The sequence below is a fragment of the Bos mutus genome, chromosome 8 (genome assembly GCF_027580195.1).
Source record: "Bos mutus isolate GX-2022 chromosome 8, NWIPB_WYAK_1.1, whole genome shotgun sequence".
Classification (NCBI taxonomy): Eukaryota; Metazoa; Chordata; class Mammalia; order Artiodactyla; family Bovidae; genus Bos; species Bos mutus.
The window spans coordinates 9,436,919-9,453,227 of record NC_091624.1 but is presented as its reverse complement, the minus strand read 5'-3'; the positions used below and the strand labels follow the sequence as shown (position 1 = coordinate 9,453,227).

Sequence of the window (16,309 nt, the reverse complement as noted above, 5' to 3'; positions counted from 1 at the left end):
CTAACGTGACCTTAGAAACCATAAGTGGATGACATATACCACAGACGTGGGTGGGTTTGCGAATGTTTGGGGTGTTCTTTGACCTCCATTTCTTAAGATTACTATGTAGGACTTCCATGGCAAGCCAGTGTTAGGACTCCATGCTGCCACTACAGGGGGCGCGGGTTCAGTCCTGGTCAGGGAACTAAGATCCCGCGTGCCACGTGGCATGGCCAAAAAATACACATAAAACAATTTTAAAGATCAATATTCACTCTTATTTATTTGCTCTCATAACGAAAATAGATTTTTTTAATGCCCCAAATATACAAATATCAGTGATGCACACACATTCCAGAAAAGCTGAGGTCTGAGCTGCTACAGGGTTGGGGAGCAGATGGCCTGGCCTCAGGGGCACACACCGGGAGCTGGCAGGAAGCTGGCCACTGGCCCAGTTCCACAGGAGTCCGAGGGGAGAGCCAGGGGTCTCGGCATGAGGTACTGAGGCAGGACCGTGGTAGACGACTTTCCGGGGCCCCCAGTGGGGTGTCTCCATCGCAGCAAGCCTGTGGGAAAGGCTGCTTGACCATGGGGAAGCTGGGTGCTTCTAAGATATTCCAATGGCCTCAAAGTACCCCACAGACCGACCACCAGTCACCAGAAGGAAAGTCCCCGGCCACGTTCTTCCCAGAGACGCCTACTCTGGAGTGGCTGGTCACAGGTGGGGGACAAGTTTTCACCAGAGACCCTGGCCCCGTCCCCTCTTATCTGGCCTCCTAAGAAGGATTCAAGGCCAGAAAAATGCCTCAGTTAAAGAAAAAAAAAAAAAAAAACCTGTCCATCATATATAAAATACATATTATTAGCTGGAGATGGACGCGTGCAGGCCAGGGGCCTCCCAGAGATGGCGTCTGGGCAGAGGGTGGCCTCAGTCCCAGCCTCAACCTCCTTCAGGGCTAGGAAGTGGCTTCTCTGAGTCACCCACTGCCACTTGTTCCGTTTTGGAAGCACGGAGGCTGAGAAGGCAGGGCCCGGGGCGGAGGGAGCCTTCCTCGTGAGTGTCTGTGGGGCCTCTGGGAGTGGCTCAGCGCCCTCTGGCCTGGGGCGGGGGGCGACTGCCAGCCCCCTGCCCGCCACGTGTCCCTGAGCCTCGAGCGCAGTCAGAAGAGGCAGGAGCCCCGCAGGCTGCGGGCCTGGCGCAGCTCGGCCGACAGCGAGCGGCTCATGTGCTGGGTGGTGGAGCGGACGCTCTCGGCAGCCTCGACCGCCCGGCTCAGGGCCTTGTTGAGCTCCTCCAGGTCCTTCAGGTCCAGCTGGACGGAGTGCCGGGATCCCCGGGCCGGCCGGGAGCAGGCTGCGGGGGGCCACTCGGCGGCTGCTCGGACTGAGGGGGCTGAGGTAGGTGCTGGCGGCGCGTAGTACCTGCGGGGAGAGATGGGTGAGTTCCCTGACCACGGAGACGCCTTGGGGCGCCTCAGGCCCGGCTTGGTCCTTGGCCCCTACATTCTGAGTCTCGGTTTCTTCATCTCCAAAATGGGAAAAATATCCCCCGCCAAGGGATGTGTTGGAGGGATGAAGCCGGAACAGTGCTCGAAAGCAGTCAGTGCCATCTATCCATTCATTGAATAAATACGTACTGACCTTATACTAAGTACCGACTGGTGTGCTGGGGCCTGTGGTTACCATGGTGAATGAACAACCCTGCCTGCTGCCTTCCTGGAGCGTCTAGTCTGGACGCCTGGTCTCAGGGAGACCAGGACCACCCCAGGTTCTGGAGCAAGCCTCCTTCACCAGAGAGGTAATGCAGGTAATGCGTGGAGTCCTATTTGTGAGGTGTGGAGTGACAGAGAGGTGTGACAATAACAATTAGGATTCTGCAGGAGTGCGATGGTCTGGCACCTCTCACCCAGAGCAGGGGGTGGATGTGCGTCCTTCCCAGCCCAGTCCTGCGGGAATGTGGGGGTGTTGTTTAGAAGTCCTGGGGGAAATGGGCAGAGGAGCCACGAAATGAAGCACAGATTTCCCCAAGAAGTGACTCCTGCATTCATCCAAAGATGCCCAAGTTTAGGGTTCAAGGAAACTAGTGCTGAGCAAGAAGCGGTGGCACCTGTGACATGGAATACAGTGTGTAGAGGGGGACAAAGTGAAAGATGGGGACAACGAAGCGTTTTGCCTAAATGGAGCAGGAATGGGTTTAGGAAGACTTGGCTGGAGACATTCGCTGGTGTGTTGCTTGGCATGTGGTAAACTCCAGTCTTACTGCTGATCCTTCACTTTCTAATTTGCATTATTGCACAGTGTGCTATGCTAGGATCTGAACAGATGTCTCTCCAAACAAGATAAACAGATGGCCAACAAGCACATGAAAAGATGCTCAATATCATTAGCCATCAGGGAAATGCAAATCAAATCTACACGAGATGCCACTTCACACACTCCCCACCCACTGGGGTTGGCTAAAACCAAAGACAGATAGCAGTGAGTTTTGTGAGAGGACGTGAGAGACTGGAACCCTCACACACTGCTGGTGGGAATGTGAAACGGTGTCGCTGGTTTGGAAGGCAGTTGACTGTTGCTCAACAGTTAGACGCAGTGCCTAGCCCAGGACTGGAATCTTCATCCTTGGTACCCACAGGCCAGACTCTGAGATAAGTGCTTTACTAGCACTATCTCATTTATTTCGTAGGCACTTTTATGCTTATTTTACAGATGAGTGAAGTGATGCTCAGAGAAGCTAAGGGATGCAGAAGCCTGCCCCAAATCCTGGTCATTCCTCTTGGCCGCCCGCATGACCATGAACAAGCTACTTCACTTTCAAGGGCTCCATTTCCCCCAGAAAACAACCACACTTAGCTACCTCCCAGGGTACAGCCAATAGGAAAACTCAGGTAAAAAGCTCTGTATGTCTGCTGCTGCTAAGTCACTTCAGTTGTGTCCGACTCTGTGCGACCCCATAGACAGCAGCCTGGGATTCTCCAGGCAAGAACACTGGAGTGGGTTGCCATTTCCTTCTCCAATGCATGAAAGTGAAAAGTGAAAGGGAAGTCGCTCAGTCGTGTCCAACTCTTCGCAACCCCATGGACTGCAGCCCACCAGGCTCCTCCGTCCATGGGATTTTCCAGGCAAGAGTACTGGAGTGGGGTGCCATCGCCTTGGTGCCCTATAAATAACAGCTACTGAGGATTCTCCCAGAATCAGGGGGCTGGGGCAGTACTCGATTTAAACCCATAGCTAATTAGTTCCCAGGAGATCCTGATACATATCATCTGAACCGAATGAATGAATGGGCTTCTTGAACCCAGTTCTCTCCTTTAGGGACAGACGAGCTGGTGTAACTACTGGATTCCCACACACCCCTGCCTTCTGATAATTTGATGACCAGACTGACCTGAAAGTTACCCCGAATTCCCCATAGGGAAGATGCTACAGAACAGAACAAGCAACAACCAGAAAACCCCACTAAACCGAAAAATTTGCTAGAAACTAGAAAGCCGGACTAGAAAGCCTCTAGTTCAGAGGTTATAAGGCGGCTGGCCAGCAGGTGGCTGCACAGGCCCACTCAGCTTTCTAAGGCTTTCCCAGCCGCAACCACTGAGCATATTCAGTCCTGCTTGACTGGCCGCTGGAGGAATGTAGTGTCATCAGTCCCAATTTAAGTAGTATTAGAAGCACTATGGTTACTGGCCGCCCTGACCCACTTATTTTAAAGTGAAGGAAACCGGTATAGAACAAGCTGACAACAGTCTGCAGAAGACAAATCTCCTAATTCCAGGGTCTGGGCTTTTATTCCCTGCACAATCCTGTCTTGTTGAAAGCACCTTCCCTCATTTCTCTCCTTACTGACAACAATACTGAACGGTGGCAGCATCCACGGCGATGGCACAGCTGCCATTTATTCAGCAAAGAGCATGTGCCAGCATGCACTACAAACTCCACAGACATCTCATGCCACCTGCCTCATCTAATCCTCATACAAACTGTATGCGACCGAGACTCTGACCCCATTTAACAGAGAGGGAGACAGGCTCAGAGAGGAAGTAGCTTTACCAAGGCCACAGCAATCATAAATGGCAGACAGGATTCCAGTGCAGCTCTGATTCTAAAACCTAAGCCTTTTTCACCTCGACTCCTGTGTCTTTTGTCTTAACTGATGTTACATCCGAATGTAACATGTAAACAGCGATTGCTCATCCTACCATGGACCAGACTGGTGTGCCTCTGAACTGGCAAGACCATTGGGAGCAAGGAAAGTCTGAGAAACTGTCAGCCAGGAGGAGACTGGGAGATGTGACAAGTACATGCATGTGGTTCCTTGGGGCGGCGGATCCTGGAACAGAAAAAGGACTTCAGGAGAACACTGAAGACGCCGAAGCAAACTGTGGACTACATTTAATAACCATGTATTAATAACGGTTCACTAACCACACACGGACCATGTCAAGGTGTGTGTGTGTGTGTCAGCTGCCCCGTTGCATCCGACTCTGCGACCCCATGGACTGTAGCCCACCAGGCTCCTCTGTCCATGGAATTTTCCAGGCAAGAATACTGGAGTGGGTTGCCATTTCCTTCTCCAGGGGATCTTCCTAACCCGGGGATTGATCCAAGTCTCTTGCATCTCCTGCACTGGCAGGCAGGTTCTTTACCACTCTGCTACTTGGGAAGGTTACCATATCAAGGTAAGATGGTCGTATTAGAGGAGACTGTGTTTGGGGTGTATATGAGAACTCTCTGTCTTATCTGTTCCTTTTCTCTATAAATCTAAAACTGTTCTAAAAATAAAGTCTATTTTTTTTTAAGTGAGGGTATTGGTTGCTTGCTAAGAAGACTCACAAGGAAATGGGAGATGATTAGGGTTCTAAGTCCCCATGAGGGCAATGCCCTCTGCCAGGCTCCTTCACTGTTGGGTCCCCAGGGTCAAGCAGTCTCCCTGGCACCCAGGGAGCATTCAAGGTTTGTTGAGTGACTACACAAGTGTTGGGGAGAAACACACGAGTACTCAGTGCTGAGTTCTCAGCTACCCAGCTCAGGGCTGAATGCTAACTATTAAGCGATTCAAACAGGCAAGGAGGGCTGGGAGGGAAGGTTCTTACACAGTGGCTGATGGATAAGGCAGGACGGGAACCGAGGAGATGTAGGCAAAGGCAGGAGGGGCTGGTGCCGAGGGTGCAACAGCCAGATACCACAGTCCAGGAGGTGGCCGGGGCGGCGACCCTGCCCGCTTGCTCCTCTGCTTGGGGCTGGACGTTGAAGGCGCATTTCTGCTGCTGGCGGCCTTTTCTGGCGCTGTCAGGGAGGGACAACAGAGACACAGTCTCACAACCTGGGAAGATCTGGCAGAGAACAGAGGGCCCCCAGCCCCGCCAACCCCACTGGAGCGGGGGCTGGCCACGCAGGGAGTGCCTCGCTTTGGGAAGCCAGCTCTCATCCAGTTTGCTCCACCCCAGATTGGGCGAGCTGCTGCTGCTGCTGCTGCTGAGTCATTTCCCGGGTAAACCCCCTCCCAGGGCCCCAAACCCAAATCCAGGGGAGCAGACGGAAAGAGACAGAGCATCAGTCCTACCAGAGGTGGCTGAGTCTGGGCCATCCCCCTCAGAGGGGGACCCAACTTGACTACACAGGGGACATCGCAAGGTCTCACTGCGAGACGGTCCCAGGGGGTCCCTGGTGACAGCATCACCTGGAAGAGGAGGCAGGGAGGTCAGGAGAGGACGATGTCTGAGTCACCAGGCCCCGCCACAGGCCTCCCGCAGCACTGAGCTCCTCTCAGGGACCCCTGCAGAGGAGACAAGCTGCCTCCACTGGGCAATAATACTGATGGTTACCATGACAGTAAGAGGCATCTCATGAGCCAGGCCCTCTGCTCAGAGTCTTCATTTATTGATTGATTGAATCCAACAAGCCACTGAACTAGCTGGGTCTACCACTTGTGAGCTGTGTGTGCTTCGGCAAGTCACTTGCCCTCTCTGAGCCTCAGTTTCTTCACTCATGGGAATGGTAATAAAATGGACAAAACCTACTTCCTAGGGTTGTGAGGATCATGCTTGTAAAAGCCTCATCATGTTGCTAAGTAAGGGCTTAATAAACGACAGCACTATCAGCATCATTGCTTGAAAGAGCCTCAGAGACCATCTCCAAACCTTCCATTAGAGGTGTGGAGCCCAAGGCTCAGAGAAGTTAAGGAACTTGTCTGATGTCACACAGCATGTCAGTGGCAGAACCGGGACTAGAACTTGGTGTCCATGTTCTCAGGCCACTGCTCCCCCGACTACTCTTCCCCTAAACCCTTGGGTTTGGGGGAGAAGGTGGGGAGGGCGGAAGGTAGACAGAGGGGAGACAAGATAATCATCGCTGCCAGCCTGCCTGCTGCTCACATCCCTCCCCGCATCAGGAACTTCTGAAATCATGTTCATGGTTTCTCCACGTCAAGGAGAAGGAGAGTGGCTTCAGGCAAAGCACCTGGAGAAATAGGTGTGAGGGCAGGGCACTCTGGGAAAGTTGAGAAGTCCAGAAAAGTCCTGCTCCCGTCTGCACCTTGACCTGCCACTGGGCTCAGGGCAGTCTATGTCCGGCCCAACTGCACCCCTGCCCCCCAGCCAGGGGCAAGAAGCTGCAGCCTTACGGCCCTGGCTGCTTCTCCAGGTACCACCCCCTACCTGGATCCTCCATCCTAGGGGGTCGGCAGTGGGGACAGGAGACTGGGACACTGCTTCTTGGGACAGTCTTGGGGGTCAGAACATAGTACTCCTGGCCTGGGGAAGAAACCAGAACAGTATCAGCTGTGCATGGATACAGAACTGGAGATGATTTAGAATACAAATCTCTCTTCTTCCTCCAGATGGTTTAACAGTCTCCCTCTCAATCTTTTCTTCATGCACACACAACGTGTGCATAAATATGTAGATACATAAGTGTGCATGTACATATACATATATAGATAAAACACATTTATCTGTCTGTTTATTGTAAGCCCTTTCCAGACTCCTGTTTCATCTCAGATCCTATTGGAACCAACTGCCTAGTTCTTGACATACGGAAAAAAATCAGCAAACCCAGGCTCAGTCAGGACTGGAAAGCAGGCAGAAAGACAGGATAAGCAATGACAAAGCATGACGGTACTCCCCAGACCCCAGCTTGCTCGTTAGGATTAGAATGGCTTGGGCATGGAGTCAGTGGTGTTTTCTCTGTGATTCAAGTGGCTGGGAAATGGGGAGAGTCATACTGTGGGTTTCACAGGCTTGTTGGGAGGACCGAGGGGGGCTGTATCCATGTACTCTGCCCTGCATTCCGCAGATGTCAGGTCCTTAAGGTTATCAAAAAATCGGACAGACTCTTGGGTCTGCACTCAGCTCCACTATTCCCTGCCTTATCCATCCCTGAGTCTCACATAAGACCTTGGGGATGATGCCTGATTATTTTTTTCTCTGTCCTCTGCCATGCAGGGTCTTCACTTTATACTCCGTGTGTGTTGCACTGGGGACCCTGGACACGCTGTTGTTTTGACTTCTAAACCTCAGTGTCTATTTGCTCCGTTGGGAGATGTGTGTCTCATTTCCTGCTTTGTCTGCATCACTTAGCCTTCTGGATCTGAGGTTAACCGCCCTCCTTCCCAGCGATACATGGGTGAGAGCCAAGTCTGTAATTTACTTACTGCAATTTACATGCTTACTATAATTGCTTATTTGTTACTGCCTTCTCTGCTGTGCAGTCAGATTCATGAAACTAGGAACCACATCCATATTTAATATTTGACCTGTGGGCATGCTTTGTCATGTCCGACTCTTTGTGACCCTAGGGACTGTAGCCCCTCAGGCTCCTCTGTCCATGGGATTTTTCAGGCAAGAACACTGGAATGGATTGCCATTTCCTACTCCAGGGGAATAGGTCCCATCATTTCATGGCAAATAGATGGGGAAACAGTGACAGACTTTATTTTGGGGGGCTCCAAAATCACTGCAGATGGGGACTGCAGCCATGAAATTAAAAGATGCTTGCTCCTTGGAAGTAAGTTATGACCAACCTAGACAGCATATTAAAAAGCAGAGATCTTTGCCAACAAAGATCCATTTAGTCAAAGCTGTGGTTTTTCCAGTGGTCGAGTATGGATGTGAAAGTTGGACTATAAAGAAAGCTGAGCGCCGAAGAATTGATGTTTTTGAACTGTGGTGTTGGAAAAGACTCTTGAGAGTCCCTTAGACAGCAAGGAGATCCAACCAGTCCATCCTAAAGGAAATCAGTCCTGAATAGTCATTGGAAGGACTGATGCTGAAGCTGAAACTCCAATACTTTGGCCACCTGATGTGAAGAACTGACTCATTTGAAAAGATCCTGATGCTGGGAAAGATTGAAGGCAGGAGAAGGGGACAACAGAGGATGAGATGGTTGGATGGCATCACAGACTCCATGGACATGAGTTTGAGTAAACTCTGGAAGTTGGTGATGGACGGGGAGGCCTGGTGTGCTGCAGTCCATGGGGTCACAAAGAGTCGGACACGACTGAGCGACTGAAGTAACTGAACTGAACTCCAGGGGATCTTCCCAACCCAGGGATCAAACCCACATCTCCCATGTCTCCTGAATTGGCAGGCAGATTCTTGACCACTGAGCCACCTGGGAAGCTAGGTTATATTTAATATAATGCACTTTGAAATCCTACTATGTGTCACCACAGGCTATGTGCTGGGTGCCCCCTGGGGAATCACAACCTTAATGGAAGGCCAGGAGGAAGTGATTCTGTGTTCACTGTCACCCAGGTCCCGCAAGCAGCAAGCTCTTCATAACCCGCTTCATGACTGACCAGCTGAGTGGACTTTCTCTGAACCCAGCACAGGCCCCGAAAAAGCGGAGGTCTCAGAAACTGTTTGCTGAGTGAATTCATGGACAAACACACCCAGATTCACAGAGACAATGCTCCCTGATGTTTTTGTATCACAGAACTCAGAAAAAGACAATATTTCAATGGCCCACTGGCTACATGGAAGCGACCACCTGGGGACTGTGCACCTCCAGCGCCCCCTCCTGGCTCACCTGTGTATTGGCCTCGGAAGGTGACCCTGTTGGGCCGTCCGGTGCTACTCACTCCTTTTGTTCCATCCCGAGCGGCCTGCGGACTGTTCTCGGTGGTCCTGCCCCTCTCAGAGAACAATCTGGGGGAGGCTGGCTCAGATTCGGAACCTGGGGTGGAAAGAGGGGCATGAGAGGGGGAGGAGATGGGGGACACGTAGCTAAGGGATTGGGCAGATCACGAGTCCAGAGGCTCTGGGATTTTAAGCCTACAGCTCCCCTTCCCCCGGCCCCTTAGTAATCACAGCCGACACACCCGGACCCCTGACCCTGTGCTAAGTGCTTTGCATGCTCCCTGTCACGCACCCTCGCAGCAGCCCCAGGAGTGGACACTGTGATCACTGCACTGTTAGCTGGCCCCTTAACTGCACAGGGCAGGTACACAAGCTGGCAAGGCCACACAGCTGGGAGGACGTGAGCTGGGGCCACCGACTTCAGAGCCATGCTCCTCCAGGCAAGTCCCCTGTGCTTTCGGGCTTTGGCGTCCTGATCTGCAGAAGGTGGATGATTCGATCCACCCTGCAGTGAAGACGAAGCAAGATGACACATACGCTTGAAGCCCTTACAGAAACTGCAGCACAGAGCCGGGGCACAGCACGCTGCGGCTGCCACTGGAAGCACGTGGCACTTCAGAGCACTACGACTGCCTGACAAAGATGCCCCAAAACCTTCCTTGGGTTTCCTCGAGGGTGGCTGCTGTGGCCCCTGACTCCTGAGCCAACATGCCCAGACTGTGGCCTCCAAAAGTCAGTCCTGGCAGGTGGTCACTTACTCAGGGACAGTCGAGGCTCCTCCCGAGGCACCGAGGAGGACCTGGCTCGCCGCCTTCCGGCGGGGACAGCTTGCTCGGCACCCCCAGGCTCACCAGACGACCTCTCCGTGGATTTGCTAGCGAAAGAGAGAGAGCGATGATGTCACTGGATGCGGTTTTATGCAGCCTTTAAAGACGATCAGTGAGAAGGCCAACCCAGAGAAATGCTTATAACATAAGGAAAGAGGAGAACATCAAAGTCAAAAGCAAAGACTCTGGAGTCAGACCCACAGAAGATGGCTCTGAGCCTCTCTGACCCTCAGTTTCCTCATCTGTCAAATGGGGATATAGGCGCGATTACTTCAAAGTGTCGTGGGAAGAAGTGATGAGACAGTGTCCTTTGAAAACCTTAACCTAGTACCCCCCGATAGGGACACTCAGAAGTTAGAGATGATTTTATAAGTCATCATAGGTGAGCAGCTGCGGAGTGAGTGCATGAGAGGGTGAGTGTCCTGCGAATGTTCTAGCTCTTCACTTGGGAGATGAGTTTGGGGACATTCACTGTATCATGCTTTATTAGTAACACATGTGTTCAAGTCTATTCTTTTATGCATTAAATATGACATGGTAAAAAAAAAGTCTAAGCGTGAATGAGTAAGTGAGAGAGGGGGATGACTGTGCCCAAGCCCACATGTCAGGGGACAGCCAGAGACCAGCTAACTCTGCCTTCTGCAGCTCCCACCAAGGCACGGGGGCAGGAACGTGGGGGTCACCTACCTGCCGTAATGGGAGCTCCAAGCGGCTGAGGAGTCCCCTGACCGCTCCCGGGCCCGGGTGGGGCGGTCGCAGCTGGACACTGAGCGCGTGGGGCGGCCCTGGGGGTGCTGGTGGAGGCTGTCCTCCAGCCTCAGACGGAGCCGGGAGACCTCATCCTGCAGCTCTCGGATGGCCTGGCTGGGGTGGGGGTGGAGACGGGAACGAAGAACAGGCGCACGATGAACACAGGGCAGCCGCTCGCTGGGTGCCAGGTCTCTGTCCCTTCCCAGCAAGCACGGTCTGACTCTGCTGTCAGGGGATCTTGAACTCCCTTGAGTGTCGGCTTTCCTCGCTGCATATCTAAACAGCTCTCTGAGTTCATGTCCCTGCACATTTGGTGAGCAAAGCAGAACTTTCTTTGAGGTTTACCCAACCTAGCATGCAGGGCCTCTGAGTAGCTATTCTGAAATACCAGTGACAAATTTTCAAGATTGAGATGAGGATGCAGAGGAGAGAGAGTCACTCAGTTGTGTGCAGCACGCCAGGCTTCCCTGTCCTTTACCATCTCGGAGCTTGCTCAAACTCCTGTCCATTGAGTCAGTGATGCCATCCAACCATCTCATCCTCTGATGAGTAAAGAGGGCATTGGCTAAAGCTGCACTTCAAAATTTCAATTCTGGGACTTCCCTGGCAGTCGAGTGGTTAAGATTCCACACTCCCAATGCAGGGGGCAGAGGTTCAGTCCCTGGGCAGGGACCTAAGATCCCACAGGCCACATAGTGCGGCCTAAGCAAAACAAAAACTTTCAGTTCGGATCTGCCTCAGGCCCTGGACTGCCCTCCCCTTCCTCTACATCTGTCTCTAGAGACCCTGACTGTGTCTCCAGGCCTGCTTCCTCCCCGCCCTTGCTTAGTGCCCCTCCCTACAGGGATCTCCTAAACCTTTCCTAAATTGCTCAAGCCCAGCACTCCGCTCCAGGCAGAAAATGCTTGTCTGTCTGTCTCTCTCCCGACGCAGATGGAGAGCGCCTGGCGGCCAAGCAGACCTCCCCATCTCACAGCGCCTGAGAGCCTCATACCTCATAGATGCTCAGGGACTGTCACTGATCTGGCCTCCAGACTCCAAGAGGGAGCAGAGGAAAGATGTGTGTGTGGAGAGGGGACAAGGAGACATGTGGTGCTACCCATCACCAACTGGATGTGAGCAGACTGCCATCTCAGGGAAGCCCCCAAACACAGCCCAATCTGTGATTGGTAAGGAACCTCATGAGCCCCTAGTATCTCAGGAGTAAATCTTATTTGTGTTTCTCCTTGATTGGTCCCTGAATCTCTAGGGTCTTGTTCTGAGGGCATCACTGGCATTGAGGCAGCCAATCCCACCCAGACACCCTGGCACACAACCCCCTACACCCGGGGCTTTAGAGTCCGGGTTCGGCATGGCATTCCTCCACGCTGATACAGGTTCTCTGTCTACTGTTTGGACCAGCTTCCGGGGTGAGGGCTCCCCTCAGGGTTATTTCTTGCCTGGTGGTCCCTGGACTCGTGGTGGGGTGGCTCCTGGCGCCACCTGCAGCAGACATCAGCTCTCAGATGGGTGTGCCCAGAGGGAGTGGAGACCTCTCTCTGCCTTTGCCCTGGCGCTCTGGGCGTCCAAGGCAGCTGGTTCCCTTGGCAATTCCCAGGGAAACGCTTGTTGGGGTTTCCAAGGCAAACCATGAGGGTGGCGGCTGCAGGAGAGTAAGAACTCTAGCCACCCATTAACCCCTGAAAGGCAGGACCACGGCCCTGCAACGGTGCAAGACCAGGGCGGCTCTGGCTCCCTGTCCAGGTCAGAGGCCGCTGAGCGAGGGCCTGGAATTTGGACCGTGCCCTTGGGTGTCACTTGTCCTCTCCGGCTTGTTTCCATCACAATCTTGGCCTTCCTGACCTAATCTTTCAGTGACTGAGTGCCAGCTGGCACCTAAAAGTCATCTTTCCCTGCAATTTCACTCCCCCTCCTAAGTTCCCCATCTCTGCATCGGTATCCAACTGGTTGACAAGCCAGAAATCTGAGTCGTTCTAAACCTTTCTTTTCCCCCGAGCACCCTGAAGGTTAACTAACTCCCAAATCCTGTTGGCCCAATGCCTAATTACCCCTTTTCAAATGCACTCCCTGCTCTCGCTGATGGCCCCAACTCCTCTCTCTGGGGTGTGTTAGCCTTCTCAGCCATCCCTGGCCTCCACACCCACAATCATGGTGGCCAGAGAATTCTTGCTACAGTGTAAATCCAACCCTGCAGCTTCCTTACTGAAAGCCTCCCTCATTATCCTTAGATGAGACTTTCCACATTCATAAATATTCAGTGAGCACCTCCTCTGAGCAAAGACATCATCCGAACTTCTCACCAGCTGTGTCAGAGGTTCTCTAAGCTCTCCCCCAGGTCTCCCCGTCTTCCTCTCTGCTTTTATTGTTTAACGGCCCACCTTATACTTGAGGATCTGGCTATAACAAACTTAGGTGCCTCGGCCTTTGCACATGGGATACTCTTTCAGCTCTCTGCCTTCTGGTCTCAGTTGAGACACCACTTCCTCCAGGAAGCCCTCCCTGAAGCCTCTGACTGGGCCAGATGCCCCTTCTCTGTGCTCCCACGGTCCCTCGGGCCTGTGCTATCACTGTGCTTATCACACTGGGGGTGCAACCTTGTTTCTTGGTCCATCTTACAGGACGGTGAGCTTTACGAGGTCAAGGACTGTCTTGTCCACTATTGTATTCCCAGGGGCTGGCATGCTGTAGGTAAATAAGCCTCTCACTGACTCAATGGACGTGAGTTTGAGCAAACTCTGGGAGACAGTGGAGGACAGGGAAGCCTGGCGGGCTGCAGTCCTTAGGGTCGCAAAGATTCGGACACGACTTAGTGACTGAACAACAACAAGCCTCTCGTTCCTCTGCTGATGTCACAGAGGGTTGCAGGAGTGCACTTGCTAAAGCTCAGGCCTGGGAACCAACACCCCAACCCGACAAAGGCCTGTGACTGACTCCTGGCCAAACGCCACTCAGGAGAGCAGGAAGAGGACTAACCAACCCCCTTTCCCTTTACTGTTTAGCGAAGCAAGGAAAAATCTTTCTTAGTAGAAAAACTGCACTTAGATTAAAAAGAAAAAATTGAAAAAACATTCTCTTTTTGGTTCATATAATAAACCCGTAAACTGCAGAAAACACACTCCGGGGAAGTGTAGCCCCATTTTGGAAGGGAAATGCTGGGAGGCAGGGAGAGGGGTTCTAGCACCAGCAAGGTGGAATTCTAGATCATTTCCTACTGGCTAGAGAAGTGTCCTCAGTGTCTACACCAAGGAGGACCCACAGGATCAACTGGGAGGCAGGATGCTTGGGTCCCAGCACAGCCACCACTGGATGGAGACCCCAGGGAGCCCCTGCCTCCCTCGGGCATCACCCTCCTGTCTCTCTGATGCACTTGAATCCTCAGCGCCCAAGCATCCAACTTACTCGCGCCCCGTCCTGGTGAGAAAGAAGGTGGAGGTGATCTCTGCGGGTCCACGGGGTGGAGTGGCAGCCACAGGGGCAGGGGTGGGAGGTGGGCTGATTGTCGCGCTGGGGAGGATTGGTTCAGGAATCCGCTTCCGCCCCTTAAACTCTGAGCCAGGGACCGCTAGAGAGGCGGAAGGAGACCAAAGTGAGTTTACACCGAGAGGACCCTTGAAGTGTGAACTTGTGTGGGTGGAAGCATGTTGGGTGTGAAGAGATGGGGCCCGGCTGAGGTAACAGATGAAGCTCCTGTGGAGGCCAGTGACCCTCAAAACAAGAAGAAGATGTGGTTTTTGCTGGGAGCTTGGGGTGCAAAGCTGCGGAGGCCCTTGTGACTAGATTGCCCCTACCATCCACCATTTTTGCATCAGATCCCAGTCTCCAAGGCTGTCCTCCTGCAAAGAGCTCCCTTCTCCTCCACATAGACCCTCAGACTCTGCACATCACCAGGTTGCCCTAGGACCAGCCCCGGAGCCTCCACCTCCCTCTGAAATTAGTCACAGCTTTGCCTGCTTGCATGTTTCTCGGAGCATTCAAAACTTAAGGCTCTCAACGGGGGTGGGTGACCAGAGTTACAAATCACTCGTCCAGCATGTGCATTAAAAACAATGCGCCCTGGGAAGACTACTCAACAATATAAAAAAGAATAGACTGTTGATTTATGGAATAATCTATGTGAATCTCCAGAAAAGTATGCTGAGTGAAAAGTAAGCCAATCCTGAAAGATTATACGATTCCATTTCTATGACATTCTGAAATGACAAAATTACAGAGATGGAGAATAGATTGGTGGTTACCAGGAGTTAAGGCGGGGTTAGATGTGTTTATAAACGGACAACAGGAGGGACCCTGGGATGGTGGAAATGTTCTGTGTCTTGACCGAGTCCATGTTAGAATCTGGTTATGACATTGCTCTATGGTTTTGCAAGATATTGTTGGGAAAAACTAGGGGAAGGGCACGTAGGCTCTCTGGGTATTATTTCTTACAACTGCATGTGACTTAATTAAACTTTAAACTTTTAACTAAAGTTTAATTTTTCAAAATTAAATGGGAACCTCAAAAAGAGGCAAAGCTAATCTGAGAACAGTGGTTACCCTTGAGAAGGGTGGGAGTGTCTAGGAGGGGCTTGGAGGGGGCTGGGGTTCTGATCATGCGGAGTTTTTCTGTCACCTTGGGAAAATTCATCAGTTTCTGTTCCTTCCTGTATACTTGTTTTATTTCAATAAAAAGGTCACATGCATGTTTTTAAAGTAAACAAAGAAATCACAGATTTTATAGACACAGAAAGTGTTTATAACACAGTATTTTGTGAAAAAAAATTATAAAACATTCATGTATAATATCCCACTTCCATTTTAAGTATTTGCAAATAAACACACAATGGCATAGAAAACAGCTCAAAGGTTCTAGACTAAAATGTCATCAATGATGGTTTTTAGCTAATTATTGTTTTTTGTTCCCTTTTCAAATTTTCCTATAAAGAACCTGTATGATATTTTGCATCCTAAAGGGTAATGCAGATTTTCTTATTGCTCTTTCTTACCCTGTGCGATCCAGCCACCCCCAGGTTCTGGCCAACCCAGATACATTCACTCACCCATCTCAGACGCCAGTGCCCGCTCCAGGCAGAAGCTGGGCGCCCTCTGCTGGAGAGGACTGTCCTGGCCAGATGGGGGCCTCTGGGCTCGGCCTCTGGGTCCGCTGGGCTCAGAGGTTCTTCTGGGGACTGGAAGACCCTTGGTCTGGCGGTGGGAGGCTGCATCTTGGGGTACAGGCAGAGTGAAGGACCGGACTAACGTCCCCGGTGTGCTGGGGGGGAGAGAGAGACACGTTGAGGTCACACAGAATGAGGCCACAACCTCTGAGCCCCTCCACATGCTAGACCATCCTATCCTTTGGGACTCGGCAGCCCTGGCAGGATGGCATTTCTGAGGATGCATCTCCATTACACACACACTTTCTTTATAAACTGCAGAGCTGTACACTTGCCTACTCATGTACACAAAGTCATAAAGCTCAACTTAGTTTTTAGATAATATAAACAGCAATGAAGTTTGTAATCTTCCCTTCCCACGCAGCCCTGGGTAGTCCCAGGGACCTTCCTCTGGCTTTGGAGGCTGTCACTCAACCTGGCAGCTCTGTCACGACACCCTCCCGGCACATCTTATTCATTCACCGTTTCATCACCCATTTGTTCAACAAATTCCCAGTCTGTCAATACGTGGCAGAGTGACCCTGGG

The 16,309-nt window shown here is 51.9% G+C and overlaps 1 protein-coding gene across 1 annotated transcript in view; it reads right to left on the bottom strand.

The window, feature by feature from the left end:
• Positions 1–247: 247 nt before the first annotated feature.
• The window catches only part of AKNA (AT-hook transcription factor), a 58,328-nt gene continuing 42,266 nt past the window's right edge, over positions 248–16,309 (bottom strand). Inside the window, 9 exon segments of the mRNA XM_005901087.2 lie at positions 248–1,401; positions 5,070–5,262; positions 5,540–5,656; positions 6,633–6,728; positions 9,004–9,150; positions 9,812–9,927; positions 10,568–10,744; positions 14,030–14,192; positions 15,667–15,878. Of these exon segments, the coding sequence (XP_005901149.2) occupies positions 1,140–1,401; positions 5,070–5,262; positions 5,540–5,656; positions 6,633–6,728; positions 9,004–9,150; positions 9,812–9,927; positions 10,568–10,744; positions 14,030–14,192; positions 15,667–15,878 (1,483 nt within the window). The 3' untranslated portion in view covers positions 248–1,139.